Source organism: Talpa europaea (genome assembly GCF_964194135.1).
Source record: "Talpa europaea genome assembly, chromosome: 5".
In the NCBI taxonomy this organism is placed as follows: Eukaryota; Metazoa; Chordata; class Mammalia; order Eulipotyphla; family Talpidae; genus Talpa; species Talpa europaea.
Genome location: NC_140071.1, coordinates 103,058,057 through 103,070,304, shown reverse-complemented (window position 1 = coordinate 103,070,304; position 12,248 = coordinate 103,058,057). Strand labels below are relative to the sequence as shown.

Here is a 12,248-nt window from a genome sequence, read left to right as displayed (position 1 = left end):
ACAAGCACTGGGTATAGTCAGAAGCGTGGGAGGGTGAGAGAATTCACCAGAGCCAGAGCAGGGAACAGAACAGGCAGACTGGACAAAATACACTGCTGAGGGGAGCAGCAGGCTGCAGGAGAGGTCTGCGCACCATGTGGGACCCTCGCTGGTGGCCAGGGATTGAACCAGTGCTGCAGAGGCTGCGGGCAGCTTTGCAGCCCAGTGCTCAACCGCTGCGCCACCAGGGGAGGCCCTATTTGTAAATTTTGGATGAGTCAAAAGTTATGCCCGTGCTGAAGGTTTGCCCCCTTAACCCCTGTGTTGTTCAAGGATCAACTGTTTTTATTTGGTTGCAGATACAGGACTGTGCTTTTTTTTTTCCTACATACAAGTTTCTTGTATGCCTAAAGCAATATATGTGAATAAAGTTTCATATAGTGCCTTTTGGGATTATTTTACCTTGCCATAATGAAAAAAATGTAATATTATTTCATGGAGAATGTTAAAAATACTTTTAAATACTTAAAAATTGATTAAAACCTTTAAAGTTTTTGATCTGCATGTTATATTAACATTTGATTTGATTAAGTCTCCCAAGTTTATCCAGTCATTTAGTAGTGTTTCTACTTAATCTCGGGTACTTAGAAATAATAAAAGTTGTTTTAATTAACATTTATTATGTGACAAATTGACATGTATTATATATTTATTAAAGTCATATAAGGAAATGGTTATGAGATTGAAAAGTACAGAAGGACTTCTAGTGAAAACCAAACTGCTGCTTCATCTTCTCTGTTCCCATGCCTGCCCTTATAATAATTACCATTTTAACTCTTTAATTTGTTTCTAATTTCTTCCCATAGTTTTTTGATTATCTTTAGAACTCTTTATAAGTTTAATTTACTATTTCTAATTTATTTATCTTAGATAAATAATTATTTGCTAGAAATAATTATTTGGTAAAAAAATTTTATTTGTACAAACGTTTTTCTTCTGAGTACATGTGTAGCATTATAATTAGTTCCATTATTAGTTGCATTTTTAATTTTAAATAATAAGCATGTGATTTTATTTCTTTTTGTAGCAAATATTGACAGGACCTTATGACTTCTTACCTTGTGAGAAAAGGGTATCAGCTTCTCTAATTTTCTGTGCCCCTCTCCTAGCCACTGTCACTTCTATTCTCTGGCACTGGAAATTCTATTATTTATTGTCGATAGTATTTAGATTTACATTCTTGCTTCTATCTACATGCACACTCTGTATTTTTATGGCTAGTTCACTGTAAAGCTAGAATTCCATAGATAGCTGTATTATTATGACTATGAATAGTTTAAAACTGTATAATGAGTTATAATTGCATTTTCTATCTTATACAGCTTTTTTCAAATTTGCAGTTCTAAATTACATTTTTCAAATTTTCTGTTGCTACTGTGTTCCCAAACTCAGTGTCTCATGGATACATATAAATCTATTTCCTTCTTGCAGATCCACCCCTTTGCTGTCTCTTCTCTCCATAGACCACCCTTCTGCTCCCTATGAGACCATTGCTCATAGACCTGTCACATGCTGCCCTTTTGGCATACACACACACACACACACACACACACACATTTATTTATTTATTACATAATCCTTCATTTTTGTACAATGTATTATTTCCCCGTGAAATTCCCACCACTGCCAATTCACCCACAAACATCACCATCATCCCTTGTGCTCGTCCCCTTTATTTTTTATTTTTTAATTTTTTTAAGATTTATTTATTTATTTATACAAGCACTGGGTACAGTTAGAAGCGCGAGAGGGTAAGAGAATTCACCAGAGTGGGGAGCAGAGCAGGCAGAGTGACGAAGAACACTGATGAGGGGAGCAGCGGGTGGCAGGAGAGGTCTGCGCGCCATGTGGGACCCTCACCCGTGGCTGGGGATGGAACCGGCACTGCAGAGGTTGCGGGGCAGCTTCGCAACCCAGTGCTCAACTGCTGCACCACCGGGGAGGACCTGTCCCCTTTATTTTTATTGCTCTCTTGAATTGCATAGCATACACCTTTTTTCTTAGTTTATTCCTTCAGATTACTAAACCACATTTCAGGGACCTTTGTATTAAAGAGCATACATTCTGTGTTGCTTAAGAGACTTCCAAAGTCTCTTATTTATTTTCTAGAGAGTTTTGGGATTTTCTGCAAACAAATAATTTTTATTTTCTAAACTGCATTTCTTCTTATGAAGTGTTATTATTATCATTATTATTTGGCATCTGTTTTAGTGTTGGGCTTCTCTCTTAAATTTATGATGATCCTCAGTTGTATTTCAGATTTGCTTTAGAATGAGTAGAAAGTTTATCTTTTAAGTGGTACCCTAAATTCTAGAATTCAGAAGATTTTGGGGTACAAAAACCTACACTAATGCCCTGGTCTTTTCTGAATACCCTTTTAGCAAAAACCTTGTGGTGTGAAAGCTTGGCTGCTGGGTGTGAGCACGTGGATGGTATTCAACTTTCCAGGACCTCATCCCTTCAGCTTGCATTTTACTAAGGCAGTTTCAGTATGGAACTTCTTCAGAGTTTGGCAGGGGTCTCTCTTTCCTCACTGCATGCCTTCCCCCCCCCCACATATTTCCAGTGTAATGTCTGTATAGTATAAATTGTATCCGTCTCTAATATTCTTCTTCCTGATCATCTCCTCTGCTCATCTTCCCTTGAAGTTCCTTGTCTCTGTTGGTTCTACCAGTTCTTTCAGTTCATGAAACTTTAAACATTATTTTTTTAGAATTAAAAAATAATCTGACACTTTTTAGTGTCAAGGAAAGGAGAGGGAGTTAATTCATATTCTGAGTCATATACTGGTTGATTGATAGCCTTCTAAAATCATTTTAAATATACATACTTTATCAATTCCTCTGTTAATCTGAATTAACAATCATCCCTCCTTACCCCCCCCCCCCCATATCTTGTGTCTGGTTTCTATACATAGATCCAAGAAAGTAGGCTAAACTTAAGAAATCAGAGACTGGTAACTGTGCTTGGAAAGATACGGTTGCAGGAACCTACTGAAATTCTTTTTTTAACTTGGCTTAGGAACATTTAGTAAAATCACTTTGGGTCAATGTCTATTGGGATGAAGGCAGTGGGATATTCATTTACTGCTGTCATTATTTCTAGTGGCTTAATTACCATTGATAAGCCTTTCCCACTTACTCACTGGTGTAGGCTTGCTGAAGGTATTGGCTCTTTTCGTTTGTGGATAAGGTCACAAATTATTTTGCACACTTACACTTCTTTGGCTAGGATAACTTTTCATTTTTGTTCATAGTTTTAGTGTGTGTGTGTGTGTGTGTGTGTGTCAGTGAGGCCCACAGAGAAAGCAATTATAGAATCACAAATCAATATATATAATTACAGATATCACATATTCCTTCAGGTACTTTATGGGGATCTTCCTGTTCCCTAAATTTTCCAGTCTTTGTATTCCAATGTTTCCTCAGTTGAGTAGAGATTTTTTGAATGTCTTTGTGTGTGTGTGTGTGTGCACACACGTGCATTCATGCACACACAGAGAAAGGAAATGCTTAAAAAATTAAGCCATCTATTTGAGATCATAATGTAAATTGAACATCTATTGCAATATTATTAGGTAGGAGTCTCCATGAGTAGAACATTTTGCTTTTGCTCGTTGAAGTTTAAAAAGAAGTAGAAGAGACAAAACCTAACATTGGATCTTGGGGAAAACCCACAGAGTTATTAGAAGATTAAAAAAACAGGTGAGAATCGGGTCAAGGGAGTTGAAGTTGGACGCATTACTAAGTGGCCTGTGGAAGGCAGAGGTCTCAAAAGGGAAGTGAATGATCTTTCAAAGGAAAGCGTTGTATTTGTGAGAACTCTCTGCTTTGGCCTCTGCATATTCCCACCTTTCTTTGTAAAGATAGCTTCTCCATGATCTTTGACCCATACATTAAACATGACTTCAGCATTTGGCTAGAACTTTACTCATATACTTTGATATTTATCTGGATCTTTTGATATCTTCCTCCTTTCAAATTTGTTTTACTTTCCATGCCAATCACATTCTTTGAATTATTTTAGTTCTCCCAGAATGTTCATTGGGAGCAGGGGCTCTCCTTTCTTTTCATTCAGGTATTGAGATCCTCCTTTTTTTCTTCTCTTTCACACCTCTTGTTTCTTTATTTGCAGGGTTTTCTCTTTCTCCCCTTTATTGCTTATCTCTGTTCCCACTATGGACTGACAGGCTTTTGGCCAGTTTGGCAGCCTCTTTTCTTTCTGTTAGTTCTGGGCTAGCTACAAACTTCTCCCTTGTTTATTCTAAGCTTTCCAAGTCTAAAGGCTCTTGAAGTATGCACACAGCATCTCCTTCCATAGGAAATGGACTTTGAGCAGTCGTGTTTGTAGTAAGTCCAATGGAAGTGAAATGATAACCAGTTGCTATTAGTATTCATTCACAAATATTTAAGTGCCACTGTGCCACACTGAGGCTTTGTGAATGAGACAAACCACGAACCTTGGTTCTTGGCTCCTGGAGTTACATTATATTAAATCAAAGACAAACAAATAAAAAATTCTCTAAACAAAACTAGACAACTAAAAAATAAGCAAAATACCCAAATTGATTTTGTCTTAGTTATTTCTAACTTTCCTTTGTTTAGTGTTTACATTTGAAATATTTCTGTATTTCATTTGGAAGTGGGAGTGAGTGGATTGGGGATCTAAAGGACATATTTTATTATTTTTTAATGGTCATAGTCTGTTGATTCTTGATAGTCTGTGCCATGGAGCATTAGGAAACTGGTCTGACAAAATCCAAACTTACCTTCTGGCCATTTTGTCTAAACCTTCTTAGTCAAACTCATTGCCGGTATCCCAGTTGATTTAGTCTTCTTTCCCCATTAAAATGCTCTTTTGGTGATTGAAATTGCAGTTGAAGTAACTTGAAATGTGGAAAACCAGTAGGGAAATGATGAAAAATTGGGTGTATGTTCATTGTGGAATTTTACAAACGCTTGTTTATGACTATGGATTAGGACATTCAGAGGCACGTGGCATTACTGCTTTTGTAATTGCATTGTTATTTCCTTTAGCATCCTTTCTTCTTTGTCAGAGAACTCTACTTCCTTGCCTTTGGGGCTATTATTTAATTACAATGACAGACAGAGTAGCTGAGTTCAATATTTTCTCCCTTTGTCTTTATGAGAATAAAAAATAAATGAGGATTTCAACCTTCAAAATAGCTAAAAATTGGAAACCAAGATCTTTTCTGCCTTAACCATACTTAGCAGTCTTATACTGTGCAGAACTGGAAAGGAATATATTCTTTGTGGTTGTACACTGAGTTTCTCTTTATTAGAAATGATATTCATGTACTTATTTATGTCAATAACATGGACCAGTTTCTTTTCTGAAGCAGTGGTATTGGTATTAAGGAAGTCAGATTTTTTGTGTGACCATGAACTTATTAAACCACCTTAGAGTTCATTTTGTTTACATATAAAGAGGTTATGCATAACCTCAAAATGTTGATAGAGGATAAAGTAAGGTAATGTAAGTTAAAGCTTCTGGCACTCAAAAAGATTAGTTGTCTATTAATCTTGGATATGGATATTTTCTAGTGATTTCATTATGTCAACAAAACAGAAAAAAAGAGTATTAGTATATCGTGGGGTGCAGAACACATACACATGCTTTATTCTGAAATTGGATTTATTTTAATTTTGTGGTCCAAAGCAGTACAAATCAGACCCACTCATCTGAGTTTTCTGACATTGACGATCAGATTCACTTACATGGCTGTTATATATAGTTACCTTAGTTATTTTTCATGTTAAAATATTATTTAATTACTATTAAGAATTAATAACCCAGTTTAGGTAAATACCTAGGAATGGAATTGCTGGATCATATGGAAGCTCTATGTTTAGTACGTCAAGAAATCGCCACACAGCTCTCCATAGTGGTTGGACCAGTTTGCACTCCCAGCAGCAGTGCAGGAGAGTTTCTTTTTCTCCACAACCTCGCCAGCATTTGTTGTTGCTAGTTTTTTTTAGTATGTGCCATTCTCACTGGTATAAGATGGTATCTCATGGTAGTTTTGATTTGCATTTCCCTGATTACAAGTGATGTTGAACATTTTTTCATATGCCTGTTGGCCATTTGCATTTCCTCTTCGGTGAAGTTTCTTTTTAGCTCTTCTGCCCATTTTTGGACTGGATTATTTTCTTTGATTTTGTTGAGTCTCATCAGCTCTTTGTAGATTTTTGTGATCAGTCCTTTATCATTAGTGTTGTGTGCAAAAATGTTCTCCCAGTCGGTAGGGTTTCTCTTTGTTTTTGTTATTGTCTCTTTTGCTGTGCAGAAGCTCTTTAATTTGATGTAGTCCCAGCTGTTTATCTTTCCCTTCACTACCACTGCTTTGGGTGATGTGTCTGTAAAGATGTCTTTGATGTGCATATCATGTGGTGTTTTGCCTATATTTCCTTCTATGTATTTTATGGTTTCAGGTCTTATGTCTAGTTCTTTAATCCATTTTCCTAGGTATTTTCCCAAATGACACAGAAACATTAATTCCAAAGGGCACCTGCACGCCTATGTTCATAGCAGCACTATTTACAATAGCTAAGCTATGGAAACAACCCAAATGCCCAAAAATAGATGACTAGATCAAGAAGATGTGGTACATATACACAATGGAATATTACTCAGCAATCAAAAAAGATAAACACATGCAGTTTGCAGCAACGTGGACGGAGCTAGAAGGGATCATGCTCAGCGAAATAAGTCAGAAAGAAAAAGAAAAATACTGGATGGTCTCACTCATAGTAGGAATTTAGAAAACTTAAATAAGAGACCAAGAAAAAGACTAATCAATACAAAGTAAAAATCAAAATCAACAAGCAACTATAAACCAGAGGGGGGATAGGGGCAGGGAGAGGAAGGACTAGAGTCAAAATAAGGGGGGGTGCAATTATATGGGGAATATAACCATAATGAAAATGCATACATTGTGCAAAGATGAAAAATGATGCGAGAATTATATAAAATAAAATATTTAAAAAAAATAAAAACCCAGTTTATTTTGTAGGTCATATGATTTTTGTTTAAGCTTGTTCCTGAGGTCTCCTACTTCCTTGTTATAAAGGTAGAAGTGAGGGAGTGAAGCATTTGTGTGTCATTGCCTTACATATACTTTTATCTAATATGTGTAAATTTAAATATAATCCATTTCATATGTTGTGCATTCTCCTCATGCCCTTTTATTATATCTAATAGCTGCATTTGCAAAGGAGTTTATGAATTGCTACATGTGTGCTAAAGAATAACAATGATTTTCTAACTTAGTACAGAATGCAATTAATTTTTTAGAAGACAGTATGTACCTGCCAAGTGGGTACTTTGAAAATGAAATTATTTTTGATTGTGTGAAACTGCTTGAAAATGTGATTCTGCAAAGCGTTCTTTTTCTTTTGGCCAGAATACAGTGATATGGAAATTAATTATATTGATTATGCACCGGAGTCAGGTTCTTCTTTTAAAAAAAAAATCAAGTTTAAAGATGCGATGATTCTTTGGATCCAAACCCCTTACAAGACATTTGTATGGTCTGGATTTTAGAAGCAAAGGACCTATTAGTGATAACCTAAAGTAAACATCACCACCAGTATAAAATAGCACACTTTACTCTGTGTTTTAGCTTTTAGGTACAAGGTGAAATCTTCCTTTACCACCCCTACTCATTCAGAAATGTAGTATAATGAATTTACAATATAGGCCAACACTCTAAATAGAAAGCACTGATTTATTCTGATGGTGTGTCTTATTGAATGTCAGTTGCAAAATATCCACAATAGAATGTTGTTGAGGGATCTGTTGTATAATAGCTTCCTGGGTTTGCCAAAATGCCGCACACCCACATTTCTGATTGCAGATACAATCTGGTTTGTAATCTCTTTTGGTTCCTGTCCTTGTCTTCTTTGATTTGGGTGATATGTTTCTGAAAAAGTTAATTAAACAGTGAATTTACAAAATGAAGTTTTTTATTTTATTGTGTAGGTGAGGATTTAGAGCAAAAGCCAAGTATGTAACTTGGAGGAGGGCAAGATTATCTGAACTACCCTGCTTGCTACTTCAACTAGGTACTTCTTTCTTCTTAGATTCCTACTGGGACACATCCCCTGTTAAGATAACTGGCTTGTTTTACAGCAGTAGTTCTCAAACTTGTGCTTTGGAATCACATGGAAGATCTGTTAAAACCCCCATTGCTGGACCACTGTATTACCCAATATATTGATAAAGTGAGACTGGGGTATGAGTCCCAGGAATTTGTGTTTCTCACAAGTACCCAGGTGATGATGTTGGTCTGGGAACCACAGATTGAAAACATTGGGAAGCTTTTGTCTCTGGCTCAGGGTGTTGAACCAGAGGATGATGAACCAGTGGGGTGAAGCGGGTATGTGTGCTAGGAAGGAGGTGGGAAACGAATGAAGAAAACTGATTATCTTATTTAGGGTTTACCTAGAAGTGTTGGCTTCTGTATTCTTCCAGTGTGTTGCAAATTTAAACACCATCAAAACTGTTCATATTGATTACTTCTATAAATTAGAATCAATATGGATAGGAGGGATAATAAATTTGATTGTTTCCTATCATCAGCTTCCTTTCCCTGTCCTGGTTCCTACATGTGGACCTGTGCCTTTCTTCTCAGGAACTATGCCTTTCTCTGCCCCCATATGATATAAATCTAAATAGTCATACTATGACTATCTTTTAGAAATGATAGAAATGATGAGATAGCATATGAAGTTTCTTGGAAAAATTGTGACATTAATCAAGATTACCAATATAATAAAAGTCTTGTTAATTTGTCTTCTACCTATTCAGGTTTTACAGTAGTTAGGATAATGCTTGGGCTGAAATTTGCTTTTGCACTATTTTATGAAGTATTTCCAATGCAAATAACTGAATTGAGGATATTGCGTAGGAAATTTAAATTACTTAATGAAAAACTTACCTCAAATTACTGCAAAGCTGCCCTTATATACAATTCATTTGATATTTAGAGAATAATCATTTATGTAAGTTGCTTTGATTTATGATTAGGATCACAAAGGCTGCATTGTCTTAGGTTTATATAATTCATATTTCTATTCAGGTAGAATTGTTTCCTAGTTAGCCCAAATTACTGATTTTGTTTCTTAATGTAAAGTGAAAAATTATACCTATTCATCATTTCTTGTTAGTTTCAGGCACAACTTTATTTGGGGGCGTTAGTGTTTATACCTGGTATCTTTTGTATTGAGTGGACACTAGCAACTTGGTATGTAGTGCAAAGGAAGAATATGTGGCCTTCAAATTTGTTCTTTTGATTTTTCTCATAAAGCAGTTTTCACATTTTACTCTCCTTTGAAAAAATGCTCTGTGCTCAAATTTTCCTAGAATAAAACGTCCTAACAGGTAAAAGGGTTTAAAAGATTTAGGCCATGCTTACTCAATGAAATGCAGCAGAGTGGAAAATATCCTGTTTTACCAGCTCAAGACAATTATGATTTTTCTGATCTAGTAGCTAGAAACAATTATATTATTTAAAGAGCTACTGCTTTAGAAACATTAAATTATTATGAGTAGTTTTTAGTCTTTTGTACAATTATGTGTTGAAGTTTTGACCTCAGAGTATTAAAGTATGTAATCTAAAGAGTTGGAAGTAAATGGGAAGCTCTGTTTGAACTTCAGTGCTTGTTTTCAACCCTTGTCCCCTTGGTGTGAAGACCAACCTGAGTCAGATCATTGAGGATTAATGATGAATGCATTACTCAGCAGCCTCCAGGGGTTGGGTCAAATACCCTGGCCTTGAAAAGTTACTCTTTTGCTTAATAAGCCTAGAAATTTCAGGTCCAGCTGAAGAATGAAAGTTAAGCATTTTGTTGATTAGCATTATCTCCTTGAAAATGGCCCATCACTCTTCTAGGCACCCCTCCTCTTGTTCTCGTATAATGGTGTCTAAAGTCATTGGCTGGATTGTCAGTGGATATTACCTGCAGCAGCTGCCAGAGAACTTGTTTCCCATATGATAGTCCTGTAAAATTCATTCCTTGATTTGAATAAAGAGAGATGTTAAAGAGGCAGAAGGGACATGCTTATTGTAGTCTATCGCTAGAAAATGGGAATGTAGGAAGTAAGGGAACCTGTGATTGCACAACTTTGAGGCAAAGAATGGGGATTCTGATCAGAAACCCAATAATGAGAAATATTCTTGATAAGCTTTTTCGGTTACGAAAGGTAGGTAGAGTGAAAGGTGAAAGGTGTTATAGCCAGGACTGTAGGGACCTGAGGCAGAGGAAGTCCAGGCCTGTGTCCTGGGGCCGCCTCTTCATCTCTGCAGGGCATAGGCAAGGGAAAGAGCACCAAGTAGATTGGGATATGTGTAAAGGGCTGTGAGCAAACCAGGAATAAATTTATTTTTTATGCTTATTGCTTTACATATTTCTTTCAAAGTTTAACTTATATTGGAATAGAGACAGGCAATAAGACTTTAAAACATATTTGGGATTTAGCATATTTTTCATTTAACTGTGCTTGTGATCCAAGCTGGATTCTGGAAAACTCTTTAAAAGGATCTTAATGTAGTTAAAACATCATCACCATTTCCATCATCATCTACTGGTGTTTATGAAACAAAGCCAAGTTCCATGTTTTTGAAAAGAATTGTAATTCAGAATCACTTTGTTTTCCCAGGTAGCCCAGCCATGGCCCACAGGAATTTGACTTCCTCCAGCCTGAATGATATTTCTGATAAACCAGAAAAGGACCAGGTAAGCAAATAATTCTTGCTTCTTTGAAATGTGTTACTAAATGTTTATCTAGAAGATGCTTAGAAAAGATCAGAAATGATCCTCCTAACTTAAAATGAACCAATATGTGTAAATAGGAGAAAGGTTCCTCTTTCTCTGAGGAAAGAGGAGTAGTATGTGAAAGGATTTGAAATTCAGAAAGAATTAGAGTTGTGACGCCAACTCTTTCAGATATATTTCCTTGGATAATTTATAGCTTAGAGCTATAGTGGTCTCAGATCTGAAATAGTAATAATAATCCCTACCTCAGAATTATTGTGAGGTTTAAATGAGATATTTTATGACAGAAGTATTCTAGCAACCTATAAAGGGCTTAAAATTGCTGAATGTTGTGAAGGTAAGTAATGTTTGTTTTGTTGGCTCTATATATTTTTTGTCTATTGAGTAACCTGTTTGAACTAAAGAACAATCAGGTTTTGAATTTTAATTTGCTTTCTTTTGAAAAGAATATGATAGAAATTGTGCCATTTTCCCAGTTAGGTAGGTGTCTGGGCTTAGAAAATGGTGTGAAGTACAATTTTGTACTTTACACTAACACAAGTTATTGAACTAAGTAGGTTAAAACTGCACCTGAATAAGTAAGGACATCTGAATTATTTATTGCTAAGGCAATGAATTTTGATTTATGATGTTATTCATCTTTAACTGGCACTTGTAGTAGTTACTGGTTTATAGGCCTTGGTGAGATCTAAAAAGTACAGGAAAGTAAGATGTTCTTTGTTGTGAAAGGGTTTTGGATTCTTCTCACCAGCAGTGCCCTAATTGTACCTGTAGCACCTCAGACCTAGATTGCTAGAAAAGCCATTAGAACTAATCCTTTGTCTTCGTTTTTTCCCAAATCAATACACTTTTCATATTATTGACTCATATTTCTCCCCTGCATCAAAAGCTGATCATACCTTCCTATTAAGAGAAGTTCAGGATTCTCTATCTGACTTAAGAATTAAGTACCTTTGAAATCTGGTGTTATCATTTTCATCTTAATTTATTTGTATTTCCCTGAAGAAGGACTCTCTCTTTGGTCAGACCTAACTACCTCCCCCTTTTAATCTCAAGAGTTAATTGAGATTAACTCTTGACTCCGGGAGCTGCTATTGCTTCAAATGCTGATATGGATAGCTCTCCTCCCTTCTGTTTACCTACCTCTTAAAATGATCAAGGAGAAAAAACATTTAAATATTGGATGAATTAATAGCTACCAACTAGTAGCAGAAAAGCGAAAATGCTGTCCACTACGACTTGCTAAAAATTGCCCTAAGAAGTACCAGGCACATTTTGGCCAAACAATGTTCTGATATGAGGTTGCCAGGGGTCTTGATTCTGTACAAAGCAGAGTTTCAGATAGAGCTGGTTGACAGACTTTTGGGGGAAAGTTTCTTTTGTTACATATAGTTCTTGCAAGGAATTTGCCAA

The 12,248-nt window shown here is 36.0% G+C and overlaps 1 protein-coding gene across 5 annotated transcripts in view; it reads left to right on the top strand.

The window, feature by feature from the left end:
- The window catches only part of SLC4A4 (solute carrier family 4 member 4), a gene marked incomplete at both ends in the record, with an annotated part of 296,812 nt that overhangs the window by 131,423 nt on the left and 153,141 nt on the right, over positions 1-12,248 (top strand). For all 5 annotated transcript variants that reach the window (XM_084234152.1, XM_084234154.1, XM_084234151.1 and 2 more), the window contains one exon: positions 10,720-10,796. In XM_084234152.1, the coding sequence (XP_084090278.1) occupies positions 10,720-10,796 (77 nt within the window). The remainder of the gene's footprint in view (positions 1-10,719; positions 10,797-12,248) is intronic.